Source organism: Macaca thibetana, chromosome 14, assembly GCF_024542745.1.
Source record: "Macaca thibetana thibetana isolate TM-01 chromosome 14, ASM2454274v1, whole genome shotgun sequence".
Classification (NCBI taxonomy): Eukaryota; Metazoa; Chordata; class Mammalia; order Primates; family Cercopithecidae; genus Macaca; species Macaca thibetana.
Genome location: NC_065591.1, coordinates 21,343,554 through 21,362,539, shown reverse-complemented (window position 1 = coordinate 21,362,539; position 18,986 = coordinate 21,343,554). Strand labels below are relative to the sequence as shown.

General features: G+C 38.6%; 1 protein-coding gene across 4 annotated transcripts in view; it reads left to right on the top strand.

Moving 5' to 3' along the window:
- EXT2 (exostosin glycosyltransferase 2) overlaps nucleotides 1-18,986 on the top strand; it is a 202,498-nt gene that overhangs the window by 65,993 nt on the left and 117,519 nt on the right. For all 4 annotated transcript variants that reach the window (XM_050758871.1, XM_050758872.1, XM_050758870.1 and 1 more), the window contains exon 8: nucleotides 18,551-18,682. In XM_050758871.1, coding sequence (XP_050614828.1) covers nucleotides 18,551-18,682 — 132 coding nt within the window. The remainder of the gene's footprint in view (nucleotides 1-18,550; nucleotides 18,683-18,986) is intronic.

The window sequence follows — 18,986 nt, the reverse complement described above, 5'->3', positions numbered from 1 at the left end:
AGAAAAATGTGAAGCTAACAGAGTTTGGTTCATGAGGTTTAAGGAAAGAAGCTGTCTTCATAATATAAAAGTACAAGGTGAAGCAGCAAGTGCTGAGGCAGAACCTGCAGCAAATTATGCAGAAGTTCTAGATAAGATCATGGATGATGGTGGCTACATTAAATGGATTTTTAATGTAGATGAAAGTCTTCTATTGAAAGAAGATTCCATCTAGGACTTTCATAGCTAGAGAGGAGAAGTCGATGCTTCAAAGGACAGGGTGCCCTCTTGTTAGGAGCTAATGCACCTGGTGAGTTTAAGTTGAAGGCAGTGCCCATTTACCATTCTGAAGATCCTAGGGTCTTTAAGAATTATGCTAAATCTACTCTGCCTGTGCTGTCTAAATGGAACAACAAAGCCTGGATGACAGCACATCTGTTTACAGCGTGAGTCACTGAGTATTTTAAGCCCACTGTTGAGATCTACTGCTCAGAAAAAGATTTCTTTCAAAATACTACTGCTCATTGACAATGCACCTGGCCACACAAGAGCTTGATGAAGACGTACAAGGAAATAAATGTTTTCATGCCTGCTAACACAACGTCTGTTCTGCAGCCCATACATCAAGGAGTAATTTTGACTTTCAAGTCATCTTATTTAAGAAATACATTTTGTAAGGCTATAGCTGGGATATTTAGTAATTCCTCTGATGGATCTAGGCAAAGTAAATTAAAAACCATCTGGCAAGGACTTACCATTCTAGACGCCATTAAGAACATTTGTGATTCATGGGTAGAGATCAAAATATCAATATTAACAGGAGTTTGGAACAAGTTGATCCTAACACTCGTGAATGACTTAGAGGGGTTCCAGACTGCAGATGTGGTGAAATAGCAAGAGAACTATCATTAGAAGTGGAGCCTGAAGATGTGACTGAATTGCTGCAATCTCATGATCAAACTTGAATGGATGAGGAGTTGCTTCTTATGCATGAGCCAAGAAAGTGGTCTCTTGAGATGGCATCTACTCCAGATAAAGATGCTCTGAACATTGTTGAAATGACAACAATGAAATGACAAGAATATTATGTAGACGTAGTTGATAAAGCAGTGTCAGGGTTTGAGAAGATTGCCTCAAATTTCAAAAGAAGTTCTACTCTGGGCAAAGTGCTGTCAAACAGCATCCCATGCTACAGAGAAATCTTTCATGAAAGGAAGAGTCAGTTGACGCAGAAAACTTCATTGTCATCTGATTTTCAGAAATTGCCACAGTCATCCCATCCTTCAGCAACACCACCCTTATCAGTCAGCATCTGTCAATGTTGAGGCAAGTTCCTCCACCAGCAAAAAGATTATGACTTACTGAAGGCTCAGATGATCATTAGCATTTCTTAACAAGGAAGTATTTTAAATTATGGTATGCTCATTGTCTTTTTAGATGTAATGCTGTTGCATACTATAGTATAAACATAACTCTTATATGCACTGGGAAACACATAAAAAAGTATGGCTTGCTTTATTTCTATATTCACCTTACTGTGGTGGTCTGGAACCAAAACTTCAATGTCTCAAGTATGTATTTCTTCTTGCAGTTCTGTTAGTTTTTGCCTCACATATGTTGAAGGTTTGTTGTTAGGCACATGCATACATGTCAAAGATTGTTATGTCTTCTTGGATAATTTACTTCTTTATCATGTGTATCGCCTCTTTTTTATCCCTGATAACTTTCTTTGCTGTGAAATCTGCTTTGTCTGAAATCAATATAGCTACTTCTCTCTTGATTAGTGTTAACATGGTATATCCTTCTCCATCCATTTACTTTTAATCTGTGTGTGCGTTTATATTTAAAGTGTGCTTCTTGTAGACAACATATAGTTGGGTCTTATTTTTTGATCCATGCTGAAATGTCTGTTTTTTAATAGATCCATTTAGACCATTGACATTCAAAGTTAGTACTGTTATAGTTGAGTTAATATCCACCGTATTTATTACTGTTTTCTTTTTGTTGCCCTTTTCTTTTGTTTCTGTTTTCATGTTCTACTACTCTTTCTCTGTCTTTTGTGTGTGTGGTTTTTAAGAAATGGTGTCTAGCTATGTTGACCAGGCTGGTTTTCAACTCCCGAGTTCTAGCAGTCTTCGGCCTTAGCCTCCCAGGTAGCTAGGACTACAAGTGTGCACCACATCTGGCATTTTTGTAGGTGTTTTTTGTTTTGTTTTGTTTGTTTGTTTGTTTTTAGACAGTCTTGCTCTGTCGCGCAGGCTGGAGTGCAGTGGCATGATCTCGGCTTACTGCAAGCTCCGCCTCCTGGGTTCATGCCATTCTCCTGCCTCAGCCTCCCAAGTAGCTGGGACTACAGGCACCTGCCACCACGCCCGGCTAATTTTTTGTATTTTTTAGTAGAGGCAGGGTTTCACTGTGTTAGCCAGGATGGCCTCAATCTCCTGACCTCGTGATCCACCTGCCTTGGCCTCCCAAAGTGCTGGGATTACAGGCGTGAACCACCGTGCCCAGCCCATTTTTGTAGTTTTGATTGAGCATTTTATATGATTCAGTTTTGTCCTCTTTCTTAACATATCTGTTTTACTTTTTTAAAAACTTTTTTTTTAGTTGTTGCGCTAGAATTTGCACTATACACTTACAGCTAATCCAACTCTAGTTTCAAGTAACACTGTACAGCTTCCAGGTAGTACAAGTACCTTATAATAATGAAATATTCCTTATTCTTCTTTCCTTTCCCTTGTAGTTTCACTGCTGTCATTCATTTTACTTATACACAAGCTTACAAAACCTTTTATATATGTATATATGTATTCACACAGACAAGCATATATAATCAGATACATTGTTGCTGTGAACATCTGAAACAAACTGTTATTTGTCCTGTAAATGGGATGGCAAAGCCTGTATGACAGCCTATCGGTTTATAGCATGGTTTATGAATATTTTAAGCCCACTATTGAGACCTGCTGCTTAGAGAAATATTCCTTCCAAAATAGTAAGAATTTAAAAAACCATTTTATTTTACCTTTGCTTTTTCTCTGATGCTTTTTCTTGCCTTATGTAGATCTGAGTTCCTGACCTATATAATTTTCCTTCTCTCTGAAGAACATTTAACATTTCTTGCAAGGCAAGGCTACTGACAAATTTCCTCAGTTCTTTTTCCGAGAAAATCTTTATTTCTCCTTCACTTTGGGGTAAATTTTGCAGGGTCCAGAATTCTTCAGTGTGTGATTTTTTCTCTCAACACTTTAAATATTTCACTCCACTTTCGTCTATTGCATGGTTTTTAGGAGAAGTCAGATGAAATTCTTATCCTTGTTCCTCTGTAGGTAAGATGTTTTCCCCTACCCCTGGCGTCTATAGAGATTTTTTTTTCTTTATGCTTGATTTTCTGAAGTTTGAATATGATATGTTAGGTGTGGTTTTTGTTTTTTGGGGGTTTTCTTTTTTTAATGTTTTTATGGTTTTTTCCTTTTGTTTTTTGTTGTTGTTGTGTTTTTTTGTTTTTTGTTTTTTGTTTTCATATATTCTGTTTATTTTCTGAGCTTCCTGGATCTGTAGTTTGGTATCTTGATATTAATTTGGTAAAATCCTCAGTCATTATTGCTTCACATATTGCTTCTGTTCCTTTCTCTGTTTCTTCTCTTCTGGTATTTTCATTACATGTAATTTATACCTTTTGTAGTTGTTCTACAGTTGTTGGAGATCCTGTTTTGTTTTCTTCACTCTTTTTTTTTTCCTGTGCTTTTCAGGTTTGGAAGTTACTGTTATAATATCCTCAAGTTCAGAGATTCTTTCTTCAGTTGTATCCAGTTTAATAATGAGCCCACCTTCATTTTCATTACAGTGTGTTTGATCTCTATCATTTCTTTTTTATTCTTTCTTAGAATTTTCATCTCTCTGCTTACATTATTCATCTGCTCTTGCATGTTGTCTGCTTTTTCCATTAGAACCTTTAGCATATTAATCATAATTGTTTTAAATTTCTGATCTGGTAATTTCAACATCTCTGCCATATCTCATTCTGGTTCTGATGCTTACTCAGTATCTTCAAACTGTGTTTTTACTTTTCAGTATGCCTTGTAACTTTTTTTGTTGAAGTCTGGACATGAGGTACTGGGTGAAAGGAACTCTGGGAAGTAGGCCTTTAATGGTATGGTGGTATTGTGTCGGGGAAGGCCTGGACTGTGAACTTCACAAATGCTTCTCAGTTTTTCCCCAACCTTGCGTAGGTGGGACAGGATGGCTACAGAGGACTAGAGTTGGGTATTTCCCCACTTTTCTGTGGAAGGTTAGAGCCAGCTGGAGTTGGGTATTTCCTTTCCCTCAGATAGGATAGGCTCTGATAAAACCCTAACAGGTTAGGCTCTTGTTAAATAGTTTCTCCTGAGGGCAAACCTTGTTAAGAACAGAATGGTCTGGTGTATTTCAGAATGGTTACTTTTCCTTCCCCTTTCTAGAAGCGCCAAGGGGTTGTTCTCTAGTATTCTCTGTGAGAACCTGGTTGAACAACTTCTGGAGGTAAAACTCTCGAAGTGTGGGGATGCCCCCAACTCCCTCCCTGACTGGGTTTCCCTGGAGTTTTTAAACTCTCAGACTTGTCCACACTGAGCCTCCAGCAATTTGTCGATTACAGTTAAGGTTTTCCTACCCCGGCACTGGTTCCTGGAGAAGTTTCTGCTCCAGTAAGTTGTGATTCTCTCTATTCACCTGTCTGTCTCTTCAGTTTTCAAGGCAGCTGTTTGCCATGTGACCTCATTTGCTTGATAGATTGGAGAAAAGCTGTTGATTTTTTCATTTCAGCCTTTTACTTGTGTTAGGACAGAATGGTGACTGCTAAGCTTATTCAGTGCCAGACTGGAAACCAGAAACCCCCAGACAGGATTTTAGTAGACGGAAGAGTATGAAGATGGCATTCCAGAAGAAGGGAATACCATGAACAAAGTATTGATCATGTGTTTGTGGGCCAGTGGAGGAAGTGACTTCCCTAGACCAGCAGAAGCATGGTGAAAATAGTGGGCGAGAAGTTTAGATATGTTGAGTGCAACAGATTTTGAAGGATATTGAGTGTCTTGGAGTAAAGATGAAGGAGGTAATGGATATTGGACAAAGGGTAATCTGGACTGTGAGAAGCTGGGGTAATGGGAAGAGCTCTGCTATTGATTGTGTGTGTGGAAACTCTCATGGGCTATTGCTGGGATATAAGGGTCTGGGTATTTGTTTTAGTTATTTACTTAACAAGTTGTTTTGTAGCTGGCTAATTTACTGAACTTGCTTATTAGTTCCGATAGGTTTTTAGCTGAGTCTTTAGGGTTTCCTTCATAGCCAATCTATGGAAAGTTCTTGGATTTATTTTCACATTTGTTTCCTTTTTCTGTTTTCTTTGGATTTGTTTCATTTTCCACATTAAGTTGGATGCTTACTTTATTTTTGTATGGTAATTTGGTGTATACATCAGAATAAAATTAAAATGGAACTAGAAGCAGTTGGAATTTCAGAAATATCTGAAGTCTCAGATTTCATCTCTTAGATTTTAAAAATAAAAAATGGCTATACACTTTTCTCTTAAATAGGTGAGATATATTATCAGGCTTCAACTTAACATTTAAGACAAATGTCAGATTTTTTATTGCTGTGAACTTATTGCTGAGGAAAGAAAACATTTAAATATTTTTCTCTAGCCACAAATCCCCATAAGTTTAAAGATTTTGACCGAATGCCATACTTTATGTATGTTAAAAATTGTAAGCCAGGATCAATGGCACGTACCTCTAGCCACAGCTGCTCAGGAGGCCAAGGCAGGAGGTTTACCTGAGCCTGGGAGTTTGAAGCTGTGGTGTGCAATGGTTGTGCCTGTGAATAGCTACTATGCTTCAGTCTGGGCAATGGAACAAGACCCAGGCTCTTAAAAAAAAAAAAAAAAAATGTAATATTCAGTGAATACAATTTTACAGTTTTTAATCCTTTCAAAGTACATTAAAAATAGTATGCTAAATCTTTGATATTTCTTCCTGCAGGAGGTGAAGCTTCATTACTTTCCCTTTCAGTATAGACTGAACATAGTGACTTGCTTCTAGGGGGCATACACTATGGGATGGGAACAGTAGTAATTTAACAGTGGGGAAACCTGGCAGACCCCACCTTAACTATGTGAGCAAGGTTAACATTACTTGTAATAAGTCATATTGGTAGCATGTGTCCCCTGATGGAATGTGAAGAGAAGGGTACATCATCTCTGTAATATTCTCCAAAATCTATAACCTCAATCTAGTAAGTAGAAAACATCAGATAAACCCAAATTGAGGGACATTCTATGAAAGTCCTGACCAGTACTGTTCAACTGTGTCAGTGTCATGTAAGACAAGGAAAGACTGAGAAACTGTCACTGATTAGAGGAGACTGAGCTGACATGATGAGTAAATGCAGTATGGTGTCCTGGATTAGATCCTGGAACAGAAAAAGGGACTTCCGGAGAAAACTGGGAATCTGGAGAAGAAAAAAAAGTATGTCGTTTGGTTAATAGAATGTACCGATGTTAACCTCTTGGTTTTGATAATGGTACCATGGTGATGTAAGATGTTAACATTAGGAGAACCTGGATGAGGGGCATTCCAGATATTTGAGAACTCTCTGGCTACTATTGCAACTGTTCCCTAAGTCTATAAGTATTTCAAAATAAAAAGTTAGAAAAAGCAATCACCAGCTGGGCATGGTGGCTCATGCCTGTAATCCCAGCACTTTGGGAGGCCGAGGCAGGTGGATCACCTGAGGTCAGGTGTTCGAGACCACCCTGGCCACGAGCGAAACCCCATCTCTACTAAAAATATAAAAATTAGCCAGGCATGGTGGCAGATGCCTGTAATCCCAGCTACTCGGGAGGCTGAGGTAGGAGAATCGCTTGAACCCAGTAGGCCGAGGTTGCAGTGAGCCGAGATTGCGCCACTGCACTCCAGCCTGGGAGACAGAGTGAAACCCCATCTCAAAAAAAAAAAAAAAAAGAAAAGAAAAACAGAAAGCAATTACCACTTTACATGGCAAAAAAAGTAGAAAAATACTTAAACCTACCAAAAACTTATAAAATGAATTCTGCTGCTGTTAGGTGAACCACTGGGTGTGGCTTTCTATAAATTTTCAGCGAGTGCCATATGGGTGGGTTCCTAAATTACTGAATTTATATAACTGAGAGGTGAAGATGGTGGGTCTGGGAAAATGTACTGGATTAACAGAAACGTGTTTCCAGGAGTTGCACGTAGAGAAGGCAAATAAAACAGCTTCATGAATAAGGAAGGGAAAATAGCAGTCTCACGTTTTATGTGGCAAGGTGTTTTACATTCAACTAAATTAACAAAATAAATATTTTAAATAAAGAAAACAATTTGTATATGGATAAATCCCAGGTATATTAACCTTTTTGCTTCAAAATCCCTTTTTATGTTACAGAAAGTAAGTTCTATTAATTGCTGTTTGTTGAATCCCAAAGTTGAAGGGATATCACATGTTTGTGAACTTCCTCTGCTCTTCTGGAGAAACTGGTAACATGGGCATAGTAAATGTCTACAAAAACCTCCAGTCCACAAGAAGTGCCTTTCAGGGGTTTTGCTGATATTTTTTCCCTCTAATTTTAAGTTAGTTGTCAGGTAACTCTTATATTTATGAAAATGGAGTACGTAAAAGAATAAACAAAAAAAATATTGCTTACAGTAATTCTAAACTAAAAATAAGGATGCTTGGGTTATAATTTGGCCTTACTATTGAGCTTTTTGAGCTGTCAGATGAAGATTATTAGAGCCTATCTCTGGGACCTTCAGACTGTTATGAGGTAGTCCAGGAAGGACATCAGACTCCCTGCTCTTGTGCTGTCAAAAGGACCAGTGAGCACCAAAGAGCCTGTTGGACACAGGGCTTTGGAAAGTTGGGAATGTTCTTTGCTGCTATTTTGTTAAAGCAAACAAATGAAAAGGAATAATTAGCCTTTGGCACATGTATTTGGAAAGGCTTAGAATCCCTTTGGAAGTTTTCAGGCTTATCTTCAGACACAGCTTTGAAAGATAAATCCATGATGCATGGAAATATTTTCCAGCCCTTCACCTGAAATAAATGGTTCTGTCAATGTTAGTGTGTTAAGAGAAAATTTCCTATAGCTCAGATCTCTTGAATCTCCTCATTTGCTAAGAGGGAGAAGATTTGCCTTTTTAACAATGCAGCTGTTTCTTAAACTTCGGGAGGGAGCAAGTGAATGCTTTATTTAATCTGTCTTGGTTCTCTGAGGTTTTGGGGTCTGTGTTTTGTTGTTTTCTCATTAAGTTTGGAAAATTCTTAGCTCTTTTTCCTTTAAATACATCTGCTGCCTTGTTCTCTACTTCACCCTCTCTCCTCTTCTGAGACTATAGTTACAGGTATGTTAGAGTGTTTGATATCGTCCTACAGTCTACAGTTCTAGAGTACTCTGTTTTGGATTTCCTCCCCCCCTCCCAACTCTTTTTTCTCTTTGTGTTTCAGTTTGGATAGTTTCTATTGTTCTGTCTTCAAGCTCTCTCTTGTCTTGGCTCTGTCTAGTGTGCTAAGCCTGTTAAAAGAATTCTTCATTTATAATACTGTTTTTTCACTTCTAGCATTTTTATTTGACTGTTTTTTATATTATCCATCTTTCTACTAAAAATTCCCATATGTTCCTGTGAGTTGTCCACCTTTTTCACTAGATCCTTTAACATATTAATTACAGTTAAAGTCCTTGTCTAATAGTTCCATCATCTTGGTCATCTTTGAGTTAGGTTCTGTTGACAGCTTTATTTTAATTACAGTTAAAGTCCTTGTCTAATAGTTCCATCATCTTGGTCATCTTTGAGTTAGGTTCTGTTGACAGCTTTTTTTATGTCAATGGTCTGTTTTCTCTTATTTTTTGTTTCTGGAAAACTTTGATTGAAAGATGGGCATTCTGTATAGAAAAACAGAAGAGACCAACTTAAATATCATGTTCAGAAATGAGCACACCCTCTCTTCTGTCAGGCCCTTAGTGTGGGAGGCTGACTCAGTCTACTCAGTAATTAGGGATGGGTTTCAGCTGATTTGTGGTTGGAGTGACCATCAGTGTGCCACAGACTTCCAGTGCTCCCAGGACATGGTGGCCACTACCTTACACTTGGTGTGAGGCCCCGCCTCCTGGAGTGCTTCTCAGAGTTCCTGCCTGGCCCTCTGCTCTCAGTAAACCCAACCTGCCCCCTTTCTTCTCACTCCTGTTCCTCCCTTGGTATAGACTGCTGGTGCTTGTACTTGGTGCTAGGCTCATGGTGGGGGCAGTGGGATTTTCCCTTCCCCTAATCCAGCCTCGGTCTTAGGCCCTTTTCCTGGAGCCTGGGGAGTGAATCTTTCTCAGTGTTCCTGTTCTTTCCTCTGGTGGCAGCTTAACCTGCCCTTCCTCTTGGAGGGTCTTGGACTGGAGAGTTTCCTGCCCTTCCCTGAGTGGTAGTGAACCTCTGCCTTGTGTCAGTGCAGGGTCCTGATCTGAGCCAGTGCTCCCGCTTGTCTTTCTGGGGCAGATGGCTTTTGCTTCTACACCTCCTGGCGAGGCAATATACCTTTGCCTGTGATTAGTGGTGGGAGGGTATCCTGTTCCTCCCACAGCAGTAGACTTTTTGCATGGCTTCTGGTGGAGTTGGGGGAGTTTTTTGCCCTCCTTTGGGAGCAGAGGGCTTTTGCTTCGCCCTTTCTAGCAGTAGTGGTTTACTGGGGGCTGGAAGGATTCCTACTTCTAGAAATAGTGGATCCTGGACATGGTAAGGTTTCCTTCTGTCCTCCAACCCTTGAGACTTTTGTTTTGGATGACAAAAACTACAATAAGTGGGCAGAGTTTTATCCAAATCTTCCTCAGAAGCATCCAGCAGAAGAGAACTTGCAAGTGAATGTGGATCCCCTTGTGTCTAGAGCTTCTAAACTGTCCTGATGGCCCATGCTCAGTTTTGAGAATTTGTTAAAATTGTAGCTGTTTTCTGTGGCTGCTTTTATGAAGTCCACCTCCTCTTCCTGTGCTCTTCCAAAGCTGAAATAATTTGTGTGTCCCAGCTCTCCTTGGAGAGGCTTGCCATCTTTGAAATGTAGTTCCCTTGACTGCCTTATGAACACAGCTCTCTTATGGGCCTAAGGAAAGTTATGATGTTTGTAGGTTATGATGTTTGTAGGCTTTTTCTCATTATTATGGTAGATTCCATGTTCTCTTTTGACTTTCTCCATCCTAAGCAGAAGCGAATCCTTTATGTTATGACCAACCAGTGAGTGGGGAGAGGGGAAATGGAGCAGTATTTAAGCAAGTACCGATCCATAGTTACGTGTCATTGCCAGATGTTTGGATGGCATTAGCACTTGGAAGTTGGGACAGAAGCATAGCTGGCTGGTTTTGTTTTGTGGGTTCCATTAGAAAAATCCTTTAATATACCAAAATTAAGCCTATTGACCTACGTCACATTCAGGAGGTTCTGATTAAAAGGGCAGTCCAAAGTTGACTGGTTCATTAGAGCCAGCCATCATTGGATGCAGATACTCTTGGGCTAGGTAGGGTTTTTATATAATCTTTGTGCTATTGGACAGACCTCCTGACCACTTTGAGGTAGCAAACTTACATGACACAGTTTTAAAAGTTGTTTATCTCTCTCGTAGTCTATACAAGCGTAACATAAAGGACATTCTTAGTCCTGTTTCTGCCTTGCTGTTACAACCAGGAACAGATTTTCCTCCTTTTCCCTCAGATCCACTCCCCTAATCTTTCACTTTTTAAAATTTGGTATACAAGATGTGATGCCATGATTAAATGATTGTTTTCCCCTTAAGCCTCATGAATTGACACCTTGATGATTTGGAAAACTTTTGTAGGATGCAAGTGGTGCCTGTCCTACCTTGTGCCTATAGGGCACTGTTGTCAGATGGATTTGTTCTTTCAACAATGTTTAACTGCCTGCCCTTTAACAGGTGCTGTGTTAGGTGCTAGGAGTTCAGTGGTGAGCAAAACCAGACATATTCACACTCATGGAGTTTCTGGAAAAGGACTGTCTTCTTTCTCAGAAACCTCATGATTGATTTAGAAGGGACATGTTATTGATTGCTGTACTTTTCGATATGAAATGCTATCATACTCCCACTTGATGTATTTTTATTATTTCCAGCTCCATTCTCTGGGGGTTGGATTTCTTCACTGTCTTCAGGAACTGAGATGAATGGAGTTGTAACACTGAGATCCTATTCTCTTTCCTCTTCCCCTTCACCCATTCTCACCCCAAAACAGTGCTGCCAACTGTTGAATATATTCTTCTTCTTTTCTTTTTTTTTTTGAGGCAAAGTCTTGCTCTGCCGCCCAGGCTAGAGTGCAGTGGCGCGATCTCGGCTCAATGCAAACCCCGCCTCCCGGGTTCAAGTGATTCTCATACCTCAGCCTCCCAAGTAGCTGGGATTACAGGCTCCCGCCACCACACCCAGCTAATTTTTGTATTTTTTAGTAGAGACAGGGTTTCACCATCTTGGCCAGGCTGGTCTCAAACTCCTGACCTCATGATCCACCCGCCTCGGCCTCCCAAAATGTTGGGATTACAGGCATGAGCCACTGTGCCCGGCCCTGTTGAATATATTCTAATCTAAGTGACAAAGACCCTAAGGGGACAGGACTGATGTAAGTGTTGGAGAGAGAGCTAACATTTCCCAACTGCCTATTCTGCGCTAGCACTGCGGTACTTCGTAAACCTCATCTCATTGAATCTTAATGGGATAGGGGGTGTGATCTCCATCTTACAGATTCAAAAAACAGAGGTTAAGTAACTTAAAATTGCGCAAGATGCTCTATAACTGTTGTCCTTTCCCCTATGCCACACTGGCTTCCCTTCAACAATTACTGCTAATCCTATTGCCTACGCATTACTGAAAATTAAGAAATGAATCACATTTAACTGATGTATCAACTGAAATAGCAATTTCAATTTGGAGTTCCACTTTGCCCATGATAGTTTTAAGCTGGCCCAGTCCCTGCCCTAGAAGAGCTTTATAATTCTCATGTTTGAAAGTATCATAGGAACTATGTAGTTCTTATGCTGCGAAATCTGCATGTTTTATAAACAGAATCACAGTGGAATCTGATTAACCAAGAAAGTTTAAATGCTTTGTTCAAGGTTATATTGGTATGACCTATTTATTCACCTGTAACTTAACTCTTCAGCTGTGTACCTTCCACAGTTTAGAGTGACTGGGGAATTTGCATAGCTGCTGAAGAATCCGTCATTCACACTTTTAAGATAGATATAAATGTGGACCATGTTTTAGGGGAGAAAAAGCCATAATAAGCACTTATGTGCATTTGCTCTCTGGATGAGAATAGTGGTGCTTTCGTACATTGCCAACATAGCTGAAAACTCCTTCCTCTCTGTGGATAAGCAGGCTATACTGAGTCCTGGAGGGACTATAAATTATAATACCTTCTGAACATTTCAAGGTATTACAGAGGTCCTGCAGAAACAATTAAGCCTGAGAAGTTCACTTATCCCCAGGCTGAGACACTTGAACTATGATTATTGGCAAAACTTGCTTCCTTTCTGAGTGAATTGCAATTTGGTGGACAGGGTGAGATGATTTGAGACATCTTAAATTAGAAGTTCAGTTGTGCATTTGTGCCTTTGGCTGGTGTCCTGGGTGGATTTCTTACCAATCGTTGTTTTCTATAAATCCCAAAATCTGCTGTCTCCACTGTGATTATATGTGAGCATAAAGCTTTGGAATGCTTCAGTTGGAATGTGGTTTAATTTGAATATGACTTAAAAGAACATATGATGATAGACCCATTTGGGTAGAAGAGGAGATAAATATTCAGGATATATGTGTGTTTATGTTTGGCCTGATGCTTTGTAAATTTTTACACCTTTCAGTTTCTTGAAAAAGGACCATTTTCTAAAACTTGCTGTGTGCTGGTACTCTTAATGCTCTAGAACGGGGTAGAAAAAGGTCTGAATTTAGAGTTAGGAATCATGGATTTGAATCGTGATTCTGCTCCTTAATATCTTTGTATCTTAGTTTCCTCACTTATAAGATGAAACTGTCCCAAATGAGTGACAAACTGGTTGTGAAGAGCAGATGAAATCATGAATATAAAAGTGCTCTGCAGCAGGTAGAACACGAACATTTGCAAGGATGCTGATCTTTAAAATGCCAATATCTATTTCCAAGGACCTCACAGTCTAGCTGGAGAGAAAAAAGTGATCCTCTGAAATGACAGAAAAACAATTATAGAACAGTATATAACAACTAATGTGTATGGCAAAAACTGTAAGGGCTAAGGGATTTCATAGCAAGGGGAGATTGGTGGTAATAGAAGTGATCAGTAAAAGTTTCATAGGGAAGATGGGTTCTTTCAGGTCTCATAAAATGTAAATATTTTGGCTGGATGCTAGGAGAGAAAGCAGTAACATGAATTTAAGCAGGATTGAGATTGTAGCGAATCGGGCATATCTAAGAAGCAATAGCAGGGAGGCAGCCAGCTGTGTGCCCAGATGACCAACTATCGGACAACTTGAGAAAGTCAGATACCCTTGAAAGCTAAATCTGTATTTCAGCTTTTCTTTGAGTAGGAGACATTCTCATTGTGCATGCTTTGCCTTCTTCTTATTAGTCAGTGGAGATGATAGTAGTTACATAACTCAAGTTACCCTAGGCTTTTAACTAATGGATAGAACACTTGCCCTGGAAACAGAAGCAAAGTAAGCACATCTAGACCAGAAAGCATCTTTTTCCTTTACCCTTTTGGGTTATCCTTACAATTTCCCCATGTTAAATGTTCACATGTTCACTCCCTTGCATAAATCCTGATAGCCTCTGGTTTTGAGTGGAATCAGATCTGAATGAAGCTGGAGAGATCATATAGAGTAGCATTCTGCTTTTGTTAGGAACTGAGTTTAACCTCTGCTCGGATAAGGAACTACCTTCTTTCCAAAGACTATATCGGACCAGGAAAGAGTAGCTGATACTGGAGCAACCCTCCTGCCAAAAGAAGAAAAAATTATAAAAGTTTATTTAAAACAACTGTTTACAGGCATTGTAGAACAACTAACATAGTATTTGAGGGAATACCATTCCTGAGAGGAAGAAAGCACTTGGAATTGAGCTACATAGTCACTCTGGCATTTTCCCTGAGGGTACTTGCCAATTCTCTATCCAAGAGTGTGGGGTCCCAGCAGAAAGCCCAGTCCTACAGGGCTTAGAGGTTGGAGTTAGGGGCTATTAAAGTATTTGGGATCTGAAACACAAAATCCCAGGAGAAAGAAAACCACAAGGAAGAAAGTGAAAAATGTGCTTGTAATCTTCCCTTGGGGTATTTGCCAACTCCTAAGGTACACATGATCAGAGCAAGGCTCCAAGAATCCTTGTAAAAAGCAGCAGTTGGGAATGTTGTGAGCAATGCAGATATTTCAGCAGCCATATACAGTGCTGGTGAGAGGTTGGTATTCAAGGCCTGCCAAGGTACAGGGGCCCTGGCAAATACAGACACCCCAGGCTTTAATTGGAGGCCTCAGAAGGACCACACTTTGAGCATAAGGGAAAGCTGAAATAAGCTAGCTCTGACACAACTTAAAACTGACCTCTGACAGGATTAAAGTGGCCTGACTGTACTCTTACACCTGCCAGAAGAATACGTTACACTCTTAGGAGGAAGATAATCTGAATCATCCAGAACCTCTACAGGTTTTAAACAGAATGTCTGCCATCCAATAAAAAATTAAGAAGCATGCTAAAATTGAGACCAAATGACCAAAATGAAGAGAAAAACAACAGATATCCACAGGTGATTCAGATATTGGAGTTTATTAGTCAAGAACTGACTATGTTTAAGAAAGTAGAAAAAAAGAAGGATACTTTCAACAAAGACATGAAATCTACTTTTGACAAGATCAAATGGAAATTCTGGAACTGAAAAAATATAGGAATGAAATTAAGAATTTAATACATTATTTAATAGCAGTTTAAACACCAAAGAAAAAGGGATAGAAGATTATTGAACCAGAAGAAAAGTTAGTAGAAAACACCCAGATTGAAGCACAGAGAGAAAACATACTGAAAAGAGAATAAGAGATACATGAGATATATTGAAAACATTGTGAAATATATTTCACATATATGTACATTTGGAGTCTCAGGAGAATGCAACGGAAGTAATATTTAAGAAATATTGGTGAAACCCCATCTCTACTCAAAATACAAAAAATTAGCCGGGTGTGGTGGCGGGTGCCTGTAGTCCCAGCTACTAGGGAGGGTGAGGCAGGAGAATGGCATGAACTCGGAAAGCAGAGATTGCAGTCAGTGAGCTGAGATCACGCCACTGCACTCCAGCCTGGGTGACAGAGGGAGACTCTGTCTCCAAAAAAAAGAAATATTGGCTGAGAGTTTTCTAAAATCAGTGGAAAGCATCAAACCACAAATTGAAGAAGCACTACAGTCCTCAGTGGAATAAATACAAAGGGCCACATCTAGGCATGTCATAGTTGAATTACTGTAAGCCAAAGACAGAGAAAGCTTAAATGCAGTCAGAAATAAAAAGCATATTGTCTTCAAAGGTGCACCAGTAAGATTGACAGCTGGTTTATCAATGAAGAATTGGTTGAAACCAGAATACAATAGAAGTATACCTTGAATGTTCTGAAAGAAAATAATCACTCACCTAGAATTCTCTACCTATCAAAAGTATCCTTCAAAAATTGTTTGGGTAAAAAGAAGCTTTCAAACAAGTAAAAAGAGAGAGTCATCCACTAATTCTGCAATGAAATAAATAAAATAAATTCTTCAGTTAGCAGGAAGATGATATGTGATGGAAGCTCAGATATGCATCAAGAAAAGAAAGGGTAAATACATGGTGAAAATTTACTTTAAAAAATAATGATGTCCCCAGGCACGGTGGCTCTTGCTTGTAATCCCAGCACTTTGGGAGGCCAAGGCTCGTGGATCACGAGATCAGGAGTTTGAGACCAGTCTGACCAACATGGTGAAACCCCATCTCTACTAAAAATACAAAAATTAGCCGAGTGTGGTGGTGCATGCCTGTAATCCCAGCTACTTAGGAGGCCGAAGTGGGAGAATCGCTTGAACCTAGGAGGTGGAGGTTGCAGTGAGCCGAGATTGCGCCACTGTACTCCAGCCTGGGTGACAGAGAAAGACTCTGTCTCAAAAATAAATAAATAAATAAATAATAAAAATAAATAAATAAAAAACATGTCTTGTGGGATTTAAAATGTGTAGATGAAAAATATTTGACAATAATAGCATAGCAGATAGGAGAGAGCTGATAAGTTATAAAATTGTTAGTTTGAGATGTAATATAATAAAGCAATGATGCTTACTGTAGTTGTTAGGAAAGCTACTCAATAACAAAAGACTAAATAACTAGCAACCTAATGAAGAAGAAAAATGTGGAATAATAATAAAATTTTTTTGATCAATTCTAAAGGTGAGAAAAAACTAAAATAACAAGAGATAAATAGGAAACAAATAGAATGATCATACATTTAAACTCAGCCATATCAGTAATGTAAATTAAATATAAATGGACTGTATTTGTAATTAGGAAACAAATATTTTTGGATGAGATAATATATTAAAACCCAGTAACAGATTGATTATCCCTTATCCAAAATGCTTGGGAGCGGAAGTATTTAAGATTTCAGATTCTTTTTTTAGATTTTAGGGAATCTGAAATGCTCCGATGAGCATTTCCTTTGAGCATCATGTCAGCACTCAAAAAGTTTTGGATTTTGGAGCATTTTAGATTTGAGTTTTTTGGATTTAGGATGCTCAAACTGTATATGCGTTTTGCAACAGACAAGCTTGGGACAAGCTTTGAGGGTAAAAATTTGAAATATATATTTATAAACTTGAAATACATATATGTGTATATAAATAAATATACACACACACCCTACACAATCCATAGCCACACATACAGGCAGACAAAAATCAATAAGGATATAGAATATTTAAACAAAATTATACCCATCAATTGCAGAATATATATATTTTTAAGTCTACATACATTATTTATAAAAATAAACAATGTGCTGGGCCATAAATCAAGTTTGAATAAATTGTAAAGTATTGAAATCACATGTGTTCTCTGACCACAGCACAGTCAAAGTGCAATCAAAGTAGAAATCAGTAACAGAAAGATAAATAGAAAAAATAAAAATATTTAGAAATTAAACAATATTCAAAGGAAATTAGAACTTTTTTGTCTAAATGGTAATGAAAATGATATGTAAATGTGCAGGGAGCACTTAAATAGGACATAGCGGGAAATTTATAACTTTAAATGCATATATTAGAAATGAAGAAAGGTTGAAATCAATGATCTAAACTTTAATTTTAGGAAGTTAAAAGCAAGATTAATTAAATTCCTTCAAAATAGAAGGAAATAATAAAATAAGAACAAAAACTAGCAAAATAAAAAAAGTATGATGTGGAAAATCAACAAAATCAAAAGTCGATTTTTACAAAAAGATTAACAAAATTGATAAAGCTCTACTAAGACTGATCAAGTACAAAGAGAAAACACAACAGTATCAGGAATGAAAAGAGATGTATTACAATAGATTCTACAGGTGTTAAATGGATGTGAATGCACAGCTTTATTTCAATAAATTTAACAATTTAGATGGAATGAAGATATCCCTTGAAAAGCACTACTTATGAAACTGACATACATACAGAAAAACATGCATAATCCTATGGCTATGAAAGAAAATTAATCCATAATTTAAAATGTTCACACACACACACACACACACACACACCAATCCACCCACCCACCCACACCCTTGCCCAGATGGCTTCTGTGAGGAATTCCTCTAAAACCTTTCAGGGAAGAAATAATGCCAACCTCGCATAAAAGTTCTCAAAGAACAGAAAAAGAGAGAATAGTTTCCACCTCATTTTGTAAGGCCAGCATAACTTTGATACCATAACCTGACTTAGATATTGCAAGTGTTGAGCAAAACAAATCAGACACAAAAGGGTAAATACTGTTTGATTCCATTAATATGAAATTCAAGAGCAGACACCACAATTGTAATCAGCATAATGGTTACTCTTAGAGGGGCGAGATACTGACTGGGAAATAGCATGAGGGAATCTTTTGGAATGCTGGAATGTTCTATATCTTTATCTGGATACTAATTATAAGAGTATATACATATGTATAAATCCATTGAGCTGTACACGAGATTTGTGCACTTTACTGTGTGTATGTTATATAAGACAAAATATTATACACTCTGCTATAACACATCAACAGTCTCATCATTACATAATTTATCTTCTATCTTAATTGAATCCAATGTGCATTTCACTTGCTAACATTTTATTTTGACTGCATTTGATAAATGCAAACTTCTGATAGTAGCTGGCTTGAACAGCAGGGAGCATTTGCCCTAGGTACCCCCACCCCTACCACTTTGAGAATAAAGGAATTAGCTAAACCCAGAGTTGACTGTGATGGAGCATCTAGTTTTCCCACTCTGTCTCACTTGCTTGCTCACTTAAAACAGCATTGTTTTCTTTATAGGCCCGGTGGTTCTGGGAAGCGTACTTCCAGTCAATTAAAGCCATTGCCCTGGCCACCCTGCAGATTATCAATGACCGGATCTATCCATATGCTGCCATCTCCTATGAAGAATGGAATGACCCTCCTGCTGTGGTAAGTGAATTCCAGTGCTAGCCACGTGAGGCATGGTCCAGCTGTCAGGGTGGGTGGAAGGAAAATGTACTACAATTGTAAAGGTTATTTAAATTATAGCTTTCTAAGATGAGAGTGTGCTTTTTATACTTGGGGGCTGATAAGGGCAGCGTAATTTTGAAACGCTGACAAGAGTGAAAAATACGGAAGCAGCAGCTTCCAGTGTGTTTTAAATGTGCTTAGAAAGACCATCTGTTTATTTTTTTGCAGAGATAAGTAAGGAGGCATGGGTCTTGTTGGAAATCAAAGACATCCTGGTGACTTT